The sequence below is a fragment of the Acanthochromis polyacanthus genome, chromosome 22, assembly GCF_021347895.1.
Source record: "Acanthochromis polyacanthus isolate Apoly-LR-REF ecotype Palm Island chromosome 22, KAUST_Apoly_ChrSc, whole genome shotgun sequence".
NCBI lineage: Eukaryota > Metazoa > Chordata > Actinopteri > Pomacentridae > Acanthochromis > Acanthochromis polyacanthus.
The window spans coordinates 19660683-19673245 of record NC_067134.1 but is presented as its reverse complement, the minus strand read 5'-3'; the positions used below and the strand labels follow the sequence as shown (position 1 = coordinate 19673245).

The 12563-nt window shown below is 40.8% G+C and overlaps 1 protein-coding gene across 5 annotated transcripts in view; it reads right to left on the bottom strand.

Annotated features, from left to right (window-relative positions):
* LOC110963348 (plakophilin-4-like) overlaps window positions 1-12563 on the bottom strand; it is a 60519-nt gene that overhangs the window by 32000 nt on the left and 15956 nt on the right. For 4 of the 5 annotated variants that reach the window (XM_051941804.1, XM_051941805.1, XM_051941801.1 and 1 more), the window contains 4 exons: window positions 10978-11012; window positions 10346-10462; window positions 7589-7743; window positions 4125-4593 (listed from right to left, as the gene is read on the bottom strand). In XM_051941804.1, coding sequence (XP_051797764.1) covers window positions 4125-4593; window positions 7589-7743; window positions 10346-10462; window positions 10978-11012 — 776 coding nt within the window. The remainder of the gene's footprint in view (window positions 1-4124; window positions 4594-7588; window positions 7744-10345; window positions 10463-10977; window positions 11013-12563) is intronic. The other variant, XM_051941802.1, reaches the window with a different exon arrangement.

Below are 12563 nucleotides of genomic sequence, written 5' to 3'. Positions count from 1 at the left end.
GTATTTGTTTCTGCCTGGACACTGGTCAGAGAAGTTGTCGCCATGGTAACAACACATGAGGATATAAATAAACCACAACTGCAATTATGAAGCAAACAGGGCTGTGAAAATGCTGGTTTCTGCTTTTTAAATGTGAGATTTCAACAATGCTTTTCACCGTTTTGAATGATTGTATTTATCCAAGTTACTCAGCGCCTCATGGAAGTAAAAACAAACTACTTTTACTAACAGTTTCAACTATTTATCTCCTACTTTCAACTAAAACTATTTATACATTTTATTTAATCACAATATAACTATTTATCACATGCTTTTAGCTCAGACTTCTGCTGTTTATCCCCTACTTTTAGCTCCAGCTTTAAATGTTCATGCATTACTTTTAGCAACAATTTCAACTATTTATTTCCTACTTTTTGCTATAGTTTGAACTTTTTATCGCCTGCATTTAGTTACAAATTTCAGCTATTTATTAATTTCATTGAACTCAAAATTATTTATCCCATACATTTAGCTACAAATTCAGCTATTTATGCACAACTGTTAGTGAATAATTTTCCCTTTTTATCACCTACTTTTAGCTCAATTTTAGGTATTTATCAGTTATTTATCTCCTATTATTAGCTACAATTTCAATCATTTCTGCACAACTTTTAGTGAATAACTTCCACTTTTTATCACCTACTTTTAGCTAAAATTTAAACTATTTATTCAAAACGTTGAATGAGTAATTTTAACTTTTTGTTCCTTACTTTTAGCCATAATTTTACGGATTTATTTATTTATTTTGTAGCTCACAATATTAGTTGTTTATCCCTTATTTTTAGCTACAAATTTAACTATTTATCGACTATTTCTAGCCACTATCTCAATTACACTCATCAAAAATATAAACGCAACACTTTTGTTTTTGCTCCCATTTTTTACGAGATGAACTCAAAGATCTAACACTTTTTCCACATACACAATATGATCATTTCTCTCAAATATTGTTCACAAATCTGTCTGAATCTGTGATAGTGAGCACTTCTCCTTTGCTGAGATAATCCATCCCACCTCACAGGTGTGCCACATCAAGATGCTGATTAGACACCATGATTAGTGCACAGGTGTGCCTTAGACTGCTTCTTTTTTAATTCTACCTATAATAGAACTATTTATAGGACTTTTATCCAACTTTTATCCAAAAATGTAGTTTATTAATAGATTTAATACATTTACCAAAAAATTTCACTCATTTATGCACAACTTTTAGCTACACTACTTTTAGTTTTAGGTATTTTTTTTACATGCAGTTGTGAGTTTAAAGCTGTCGACAGAGGACAGTTTGACAGCCGTAAACATGGATTTGTTGTCATAGCCTCCATTGATTGGACAGAACAATCTCTGCCTCAACACACAATTAACTAATCCATCAAAACCTCTAACTGACAGGCTGATCAATAATAAAAACAATCATGGTTTCAGGCCTGGAGGACAGACTGTAAACTCCCCGTGTCTGCAGCAGCAGCAGCAGCTCGTTATGAAGCGGATTCAGCTGCAGGCTTCAGGTGTCACTGAGCTGCTTATCGGACACCAAGAGGAAACAGAGCTGCAGATTCACCTGGACATGTGAATACTGGAGGTTTTATGTCTGTTTTAGTTCACTGTGGGCTCATTTTTCACTGCAGTATAAAATCCTGCACCTCTACGGAAACAGAACAACCATGTCTAACCATTTTATAGATTATAAAATGATTAAAACAAGGAAAGGATCAAACAAAAACCTGCAGCAGGTTTTGTGCCATGTTTAAATGAGAATTTAGCTAAAATAAATACCTCAGTGAAGCCGGGAAGGCAAACTTTAAGGCTCATTTAAACATTATTTTGTTAGATAGATAGACATTTTGCATTTTTACAACTTTAAAAAATTCAGCATTTTTTTCTTTGTAAATTAGTACTTCCTGTTTGTGACTTTCGCTCTGTAATCTACGGCCCTTACATTAGCATAAAGTATAAATTTTGCAGCATCAATAAATCTAAATCTCTTCTCTTTATGCACGTTTTATTAATAAAACATTCAGGAGAAGGCAGTGAGGTGCTGCACACCATTATAGGTCAACATTCTGGCAAACTGCCATCTCCTGGCTTTGCTGAGAAGTTGTTTAATTAGACACACATTTTGTTGGTGAAGGCGATTAAAAAAAACTCAAAAAAGTTTCATCCATGACTTTTACTATCTAAATTCACAGGTCAATCTGTGAGCACGAATAGACAGACACTCCTGCATGTGTGTGTGTTTTATGTGCAATATAATACACTGAAAAAAAGTAATTTAGAAGTGGAGTCTTGCTTCATGCTGCGTGGCTGAGCTGCCGATTGACGCTAACACGGTTTGCTTCCTCTGATATCAATTTGCTAAACAGCACATTAGAGATCCACTGTAGATCTGTGAGAAGAGAATTTCTGGTTTGTTTTCCTCCAAACTGCTGCACATCAAACGGCAACAAGATTAAAATGAAGCCCGAGTTCAGAACGTCTACCTGCTACAAGTGAAATCCTCCCCCTCAAAGATTACACTCCTTATTTTTCATTACTGGCATGCATCAAATGAAATATTTTATCAAACCCAGCAGCATTATCTGCCAGTGCCGGGAGATAATTTGACTAAAAACTCCATGAAATGAGCTCCCTAAGCCCGGACGGCAGATAAAAATCACCTGCCGAGCTTGCACTTTGCCTGAAAGTTATTTTGTTCAACACGCAGCTTATTGGATGATTCCCGCTTCGTCTAAAAGATGCAGGAAACTCTGCAGAGTTCGCCGAGAACGTTGCGAGCTACAATATTAAACCAGTCAACTTTCCCCGGACAAAGAAAAGGTTATTAAATCAACAGAGGCAGCGTCGCCGAGGCCGGCTCTGTTTATTTACATCCAGAGGATTTGCTGAAAACACATTCGGAGCGTCTTGTGCTGCAGGAGCGAGTCTGGAAACGCTGAGATTTTCTGAAAGAACAGAACAGACCCTGCTTTGATTTGACCCGGCAGCCCTCCAGGGCATCAACTGACCTCTGCAGTCGCTGCATTACCGATTCAAAAGACGCAGGACAAAAGCAAAAGGCTGCACCTCTCACTCAGTATGCATCCATGACTCCCTCAACATGTGCACTGTATAATAGGAAACATGAAGGCTGTAAAGATCTCTGAGGTTACACCTGAGACTTTATCAGCCTCCACAGCTCTGAATGAACAATACAGACACTCCTGCACATATGTTATGGTTACTTAATGTGACTGTAATGATTTTTATTCTTCGCTGAATAAAACGTCTCATATGACCTGCTCCAAGCTAATAGAAGATCTGCAATAAAGGAGAGCTTTCATTTGGATCTGTGATTTTATAGCTGTGTTAAATGAGCTTTTAAAAACTGAATTCATCCTTTTTCTGCAGAGTTCTTCAATGCAAACTTAAACATGATTTCTTGGGAGTTATCTGGAACGCATTTTGTGAAACACTGAGCAGTTCTGCGTGGTAAATTTCACTAAAAGAGGGCAGGAAGTGGATTATTACAAGCCAAGAAGGCTGCAGAGTCAAGAGCAGATAGAGGATATGTGCGTATTCTAGCAATTTGTTATCTGACAAGTACTTCTGAGTGAGAGGGGCAAATTAAAATAAATATAACAATGGATTTTCATTGCTTGTGCTTCTTCCTTCTGCTTTAAAGAAGATGACCCTTACCTATTTTTTTAAGCGATTTTAGCGTCAACTTTTGAAACAACAACACCTGGTAGCTTTTAAAAAATGACTCCACTCAGTTAAGATTTCTGGTCAAATAATAGTCTGACAAATACTACAAAATGTAATGGAAAAATGGTGCTTTATACATCTTTATGTGGATTATACAAACAAGAAATAAATGATGAGCTAAAGCTAGACGAGCTGATTCAAGCTTGTTTCCACTCTTTGACCCGCTAAATCCCAAAACCCACTGGCAGGTTTTAAAGGCATTGACTAAACTAATAAACTAATTTTTTATTAGTTCAGTCAATCGATGCCTAATGTCGATTGACATTAGGTGTGTGTAATGTCAATCGACAAATTCACTCTTCTACCCACCAGGACGACATGGAACTGGACATCAGACTGACCTATGAGGCTGTCGGGTCGGGGCAGGGCGCTCCTCTGGTAAAGTCCGTACGGATCGGCTCCGTAGGCCAGCGGCTGGCTCTGTCTGGGCAGCGTGGATCCATAGTGTTGTGGAACTGCCGTCATCCCCGAACGCAGCGGCGACCCCGTCAAGCCCCGCCCCTCGATCAAGGAGAGGGTGGAGCCTAACCGGCCACCTCCTCCGACCCCACCGCCCCCTCCGCTGCTGTTGCCCAGGGCCTGGGTGCCGTCGGTCGGGGAGGTGGGCGAAGGGCAGGAGGGCGGCATGGTGGTGCCGGGGAAAACGGCGGCCAGCGGTTTGGGCTCGGACAGGATGGGAGAGTCGTAGGTGCTGCCTTGGGACGTTCGCAGGGAGATCCGAGAAGGTGAGACGGTGCCGGCGGTGCCACAACCAGGAGACTGGCTCCTGGAGGGGAGGGACGCCATCCTCCGTAACACCCGACTGGACGCCTGGGAACAGAAAGAAAAACCAAACTCAGTGTTCCAGATCCTGAAGATGTGACATTTCATTAGTCTGATAATGAGGCGTCTGGTTTTATTTCACCCGCCTAAAATGCCCTTTGATTTCCGCAGGTCATTTTGTTTGAGCAGATACCATTAAATTGTACTTTTGCACTGTTGAAAGGCATGTTATCTTTAAAAAAAACTGCCAAAATTACACCATTAATCAAAGCCATTACTTTTCCACGGTTTCTAAACTACTCATTTGTCACCTAACTAGAGCTTAAAACCACAGCAGTTCATCAAAATGAATTTATTCAACAAGTCTTATTAAAAAATTGCCAAAAGTAAAACATTTGTATGAACAATATTTCGTAAAAAACAAAAAATTCGGCTCTTCTCAGTGCAACAATGGAGACACTAGTGACTAAGCTGCAACCAATAGCTACAAGACAAAAATTCACTAAATTTTCGACTGAACTGCAGGCTGTGTATACACAACGCAGATCGGAGACAAGTATGGAAATTAATTAGAGAGACTAAGGTGAAAATAAACATACTTGATCAATAAAATGAATCTAGTACGTTTTAAAAATGGTAAACAGAGGAGCAAGTAGTTGGAAGATACATGCAGCACGGTGAAACTTCTTTCAAATGTGAAAACGTCGGCACTTGTGGATTTCATTTTTCATCAAATATGGCAAAAAATACATGATCAAAGAAACTTAAAACGTGACAGGAGCAAAGAAACACCCAGAAACCGCTTGGATTTTAGAGGGTTAAAGTGTGTAAAACGTGCTGTAATGCATATTTTGTGATGTGGATAAACACAAAATGATTAAAAACAAACTCAGTTTACAGCTACAAATCAACTGAAGCTATTCCCTACAAAAAATATGCAATATGTCAGTGAGCAATGGTTGTTTTCTTGGATTTCTTACATGATTTAATTAAAAATGAAATGACTACGACATAAATATCTCAAAATTCCTTCCAGCATCATTATTAAATGGCATTTAATGACATTTTCTAATTAAAATTCACTTGATTCTTGGCTTTTTGCGTTCTCTCGGGGCCCAAAACAGTCCAAATGTCAAGTGAAATATTCATAAAACCGCCGACAATTAATCACCCCAGTGTTTCTGTTTTCCGAATAAATACCTGAGAAATTAACATCGCCGCACCGCACCCCGTTCGCAAATACACTCGCCAATTACCACTAATGTGACATTCTTAGACAGGCAGCGACATCACGTCTGATGAAGAGCATCATTATCTTTTTCATTTGTCTAAGTAACGCAGCGCGCGTGCCTTTGAATAAACGTCTTAATTCATTATATCATAAGCTGAGCTCTGCACGTAGTAAATGCATCACGTCTCGGGGAAGATTTGACAGAATATTCCAGATTTATGGCGACAAACATTTACTTTTCCCTCCTTGTTATGGAATGTAAAATGTCCGTCAATTACAGACTCAGCCAACTGGATGCCGATCTGTGCCGCCTTAATCCATCGAAGCCCCCCGAACGCCTCGGAGGGAAATTAAGAGCCGAGACATGTAAGCCCATCCAGTGAGGCTGCCGGGTTTGGAATAAATCAGCAGGAAATTCAAACGGACTCACCATTATCTGTCAGTCCTGCCTCCACTGTCATGCAAAGACCATATAATTATTAGCCACAAAGAGAAGGAGCTGATAATGCTGGAGCCATTTTAAGGTAGGAGTCGATCTGATTTGAAAGGTTTCGTCGATGCTCCTCATCATTCCTGACAGTAATTATCGGGCCTCTGCTCGCTGTCATTACCCCCAGGATGAAGATTATTACTTACAGCGCAGAAATACACATTTTTCAAGCAACATCAGTCTGAAAAATAGTCAAATGCGGAGAAGCAGAGTAGAATTTTCCCCTCTAAGTACCTGTACTGGAGCTATTTTATGTGATCTGTATCTTCAAATGGATCTCACTCAGTTGTTATCGTATCGGAGCCGTTCGAATTAGCATTTTAAGGATTTCTCATTATAGTCTGTTCATTTGAAAGGTCCAGAACAGCGAGTTTAAATGGACTTTGTGGTGAAATCCTCCCCTCAGCTGCTTTTCAAGGTCAAGAGTAATTGTTGAGTCTCAATTTTAATCCAACACGGATGAGAAATCCCTAAAAAGTGAGCTTCTTAAGATCAGGATTGGGGCTTATCAAGGAATTTTTGCCAACAAAAACCTCAATCGGATCATTTGTTTACGTCTAGAGTCACACAGAGGTTGGAAATTTGAATATTTTTCCTAATAAATACAGCACTGTCAACCTATATTTGAATAAAGTCTGCTGCTTTGAGCTACTATTGGGACATAAGAACACTGTCCTGGTTGATCTCAGCTTGATTTAGGTCATTAAGCATCACAAGACATTGTCATGGTTCCCCTTTACTAGATAAAAAATATATCAAGAAGTTTTTAAGTTTTGAAGCCAATGTAGAAGAGAAATTCCTAAAAATTTGCATGCAAATCAAACTATTATACTGTGCTCTGTTTATCTCAGATGTTGTAGTTAACCATGTTATATTGTGCAGTATTTTGAGAATACAAAACATGTCAACAAATGGATAGAATTAAAAATTTTGGTTGTCTTTGAACTGCTAATCTATTTACAGCCAATTGTAATCTATATAGTAACAGTTTAGGGAGTTATTTAGTTATAAAGACAATAAAATTGAATCAATCTAAGATGAAATTCATCTAGTTTATCTAATGTGGAGCCATTTTGGCACACACGTATGTAAGTTCCTTAAAATATTACATTTTTTGCCGGTTCTGATGTGTGAGTAGAGTTTCACACCTTTTGGAGTATTTCTAGCCCACCAAATTTAAGTTTCAAAACAGGAAAAGAGCCTGAGAATAATAATAAACCCATGGGTTTTATTAAGGTCTTCACACCATTCGGAGCTCGGACCCTAATAAAACGAGGACGTTTGACTGACCGCTGGTGGAACTCGGTGGACATCAGGCCTACCTGCCCAGAGGCTTGACCCTCTGCTCTCGGGCTTCTCGATATCGAAGCCCGTGGCTCCGATCGCACCACGTTCTGGTTGCTGTAATAACTAACGCTGCTGTCCTGGTAGCCACTGTCCGAATACGAGGTCATCTGGGCCGAGTGACCTCCAGAACCTGCGAAGAAACAAAGCAAAGAGTCCTTAGTGCTTCCCGTGAATGGATTAAACCAGTCTGTGGCATTCAAACTGCAGCCTCCATCACATCAGTCACTGTGCTTTAATGATTTGCATATTATCTCAGCTGGCTTTCAGCTTGTTAAAAGCCATTATGCATATAAATACATACACATGGATATCTGCATTAAGCCTTTATGCTGTTCTTGAAACAATCTGCTGGCCTACTTTCTCTGGCAGGACGAGGAGGAGGAAGCATGTGGGGGATATTTTTACACTTTCAGACCACTTCCAACAGTATGTAAAATAAATAAGACCAAAGGCAAATTTGTTTTTAACATTTCAAAACCGCTACTCGGACGTGAAATATTTACTAATGCTGTTAAAATTAACTGTGAGCGGAGGGGGGTTCCTGCAAAATAAAACACGTATGAGAATTCACAGCTGCACCGCCGCTCCGCTCTATCGGCCGCCCATCTTTTGTGGTTAAACGCGAGCTTCGCCGGAGCTTGATGGACCGAAATGTCAAACGCTCCAGTGAAGATGCCTAATGTCCAACAGCGACAGGCTGTGGTTGTAATGCAGAGCTCCCAGGTGTGAAGACATGTGAAACTTTTCTGACAAGACGGCTAAAAATAAAAAAGTCAGACGGCGGACTGCAGGCGGACTTCATGTTCGGGGTGACCTGAACTGATGTGAATAGACGTTTTGTTAAGCAAGCATAAATGAGAGCGGCTGCCAGGGGAAACAAGCACTTCAGCCTCCTACAGTTTGGTAATTACAAGTGGGACCTGTGGGATTTGTTATGCAGGCTCCGATCGCTCCCACGTGGCTTCAGAAATTGTGGATGTGTGTTGCTATGGGCAGCAGCCATGGCAACAATCATTTGGTTGGTCAATTTGTGAGGATTTTTGTATCAGCCGGTGAAATATCTGTTGGAATACTGTTAAAAACACACACCGCAAACACTGCCTCAAAACCACACACTGAAGTACCAAATGTGTATTTATCCACTGGTGACAGCAGTCCCAGATGAATGCAGTATATCACTATGTTTGAGGAGATTTTGTTGAAAGCGTGCAAATAACTAACAGCCCAGTTTAAAAGCAAAACTTCAGGGTTCAAGCAGAGGACGACTGCAAAATATCAAAACATTTGACAGCTCCGGATGCTTAAGAAAGCCACAGGAAAAGTCTTAAACAGCTGGAAGCGACAAACTAAACTGTAATTCTGTGTGTGATATCTCACCTGTCAGGCAAAGACAAGTAAGCTTAAACTGTGTGATTAGATGTTGGATTCTGACCCGAACTGCTCTGTTTTCGATTGTTCCGGGTTAATTTGTAATCATCAGGATTTAATGAAGGTACTGGGGCTGTATTTGTTCCACTTGTTCGTGAAATCCTGTTTCTTATTCACTAATCTCACAGGAAATAGTCCTAAACAGCTAGAAGCAATATTCTATGTGCACCAGAGCATGTGATTCTTTCTTTTTGGAGACGCTCTTATGAATCCGGCTGCTGTCTGATGCAGCATATATTTCGTATCATGAATATTCGAATGCTACCACACGACTGAATATTTGGATATTCAGGTACAGCTCTAAAATACACCAGGTCCTCGGTTTACGACGTCCTCAGTCTACGGCATTTCATGGTGACATCACCATCTCCCGTAAATTTATTTATTTATGTTTAGTCTTGTTCCATCATTCCGACAGACGCCGTTCGTGACGTTAAAATTAATTTTGCGCGGGAACTAGTTGGCGAGTGGAGCGGACGAATACGTCGTCACACGTACGTATGCGTATGAGGAAGATGGCTTTATTTGCGGTCGCCGGTTGTGCGCCACCTATGTCGCAGTATGCGAGTTCTGACTTGCAGCGAAATTTGAGTTACGTAGGAGCGGAATACCAACGTAAGTCGAGGACCCCCTGCACTGGTGCTGAAATGTGGAAAAAGTCCTCCCTAAATTACTGCACAGTGGCGTATAGTGGTTAGCACTTTTGCCTTGCAGCAAGAAGATCCCCGGTTCAAATCCCGGGGTGGGCCTGAGATCTTTCTGCATGGAGTTTGCACGTTCTCCCTGTGCATGCATGGGTTTTCTCCGGGTACTCCGGGTTCCTCCCACAGTCCAAAAATATGCTGAGGTTAATTGATTACTCTAAATTGCCCGTAGGTGTGAATGTGAGTGTGATTGTCTGTCTGTATATGTAGCCCTGAGACAGACTGGCGACCTGTCCAGGGTGTCCCCTGCCTTCGCCAGAGTCAGCTGGGATAGACTCCAGCACCCCTCCGCGACCCTAGTGAGGATAAAGCGGTGTATAGAGGATGGATGGATGGAACTGTTAAAAGCAAAATGCTACTTGGTCCTGTGACATTTACAGAAAAGTGACTAAACATGAACCCAACATGTTTAGTTGCATCCAGATTATCACAACAGGATGCATGTTTAAACAGGCTTAAACCACTTCCTTTAAGCAGAAATGACAACAGAAAGGCATTTTAGAAAGCATCTGGCTGTCTCTACTAGTAAAGAACTTCAGAACTTGAATTTTCTGTGTCATAAACACAGTTCAAACCGTGTGCTGTGTACATTTAACAGACCCTCACTGTCATGCAGGGAGGCCCGGTCCGGTTCAGGCAGGTAGAGTCCCTCCTCTGCCTCCAGGTGACGACCAGGACATCCAGACGCCTCCATGGCTCCGCCCTGAGACTCTCCACCTGTCAGACACAAATATGTATTTTCAGATTTTGTGTATGATAACACACACACACACACACAAAAAATAGGTGTGGCAGCATGAAATCAGCAGCATCTTCCCTGCAGGCAGGACCCTCTCAGCATCAATTCTTTTATCACAGGAGTTTTGTTTTGCTGGGAAGACGACAGTGACGAATGGGACAGAAATCTGAGGAGAGCAATCTGTGACAGAATAGTAAATGGATCCAATTCACAGCCCATATATAGCAGCAGGAAACACTGTTCTGTTGTGCTTGACTGTCTGGTGCTGCATTCTGGCAATTTTCAGCGCTCTGGAGCCTATAACGGCGCTCTCTTCTGGAAAAAATTGTTCCTTTAGTGGCCAAATCATATGGATTCATCTAGTCTGAAGCCACAGTTTTGACCCCTTTCAAACACACAGAAGCATGAAAATAAAACTGTCTTCTGAGCACTACTGAAGCTGTTTGCTCTGGATCTTTTTGTGATGTTTTAGTAACAAAATAAGAAATCATACCTGCAGATCTCCATGCAAACGACTTCTCCGATGAGCTTCGGAAGCGGGGAGGAGGAGGAGGAGGAGGAAATGGAGGAGATGAGAGAGCAGAGAGAGACGTAAATCAAATCAGAGTCACAGTGGAATACTTTACATTCAATCAGAACAGCGAGAAGATGGAAGACGGTGTTTAAAAATCTAAAAGAAGGAACTAAACAGGGGAGTCATCCTGCCTCAAAAACACACTCAATCTGCTGGCAAATTGGACGGAATGAAGCTTCTGACGGTGCCGTGTGAGTTCGATTGACTTTCTAGATGGATGAAATCAGCTGACCCCAGCTGAGACATGTTATTTTTATCTGAGAAAACACCTGCAGCTGGAAAACAAACCCTTTCTGCTGTGAAAATCAACAAAAAAAGCACTTTAAACCAGGCAGAAAAACACAATTTGAGCCAAGTCAAAGCTTTATGTAGGCTGTTAGATGTTGATTATTATGCAAATATGAGGATTTGGGGAACAATCTTTAAACTTCTCTCTTGCAAAAACCAAATTCAGTCGCTCTGTCGGTTTTGCCTTTGTGTTCAGAGTGATGTATGCCGGCTGTGACTGGCTGAACATCACTCCTCACGAAGATAGATATCACCATTATGTGGTTTGTCAGAGCGTTCTGCCACCGTGCATGATTTACAGCCAACTGTAATCCATACTAGAACAACTGGAAAAGTTATTCTGTCATCAAGACCGGAAAAATTCAAATGAATCGAAGAAGAAATTGGCTTTACAAGACTAATTTAGCTGGATGGGTACCAATTAGCCTTGAAAAGCAAACATATTTCCAATTCAGTGACTATTTTAGACAAGTTTGAGATTCTAAAATTCATTTTGCATATTTCATGTGGTAAAAATCACCTCATCTCTCCTGCTGCTGCCGCCGAAAAACTGCATCTGGATGTCAAAGTTTGGCTCACACTTGAACCTCTGCTCTTACTTACTGCCGCTACGCCTGTCAAGCTGTCAAACGCCGCGTCCTCGATTTGTGACAGAGCAAGATAAAAGTAGGCCTTTTATTTCTAACCCAACACTTGTCAGGTTTAACGCTGAAATGACACCTGTTCCTCGCAAATTTAATTACCTGTCAGCAGCTGCCTCAGCTAACATTAGCTCCACGTTGGACGAAAAATGCTATTTCTGGTTGACTAATGACTAGGTTTAGCTGTGAAATTATGATAATATGCTAAAAGACTTAGATTTGCATATATAGCAGCTGTACAGAACAGGTGTAGCAGAGTTATGGAGTTAAATTCAGGTTAAACTCTGGATTTTTGAAGTTACGATGCTGCCTTTCTAACCTCCTATGAAATAGTTTAGGTTTGAGATAATAGAGCAAAAGCACCGCTGACTGTTGGAAAAAGGCACAACCTTTGCTTTAATCTTTTCCTGTTCGCTGCGAAACAATTACACAACAGGCTACAAAAACACAGAGATTCAGACAGTAAAGCCTTGCAGTTATTGACCTTATGAGATCTGCAGTAAAACTACCTCCTTACTAGAATCATGTTTTTATTTAAGTCCTTTTTTTCTCCAAAAACTGTTCAAAAGTGAGACA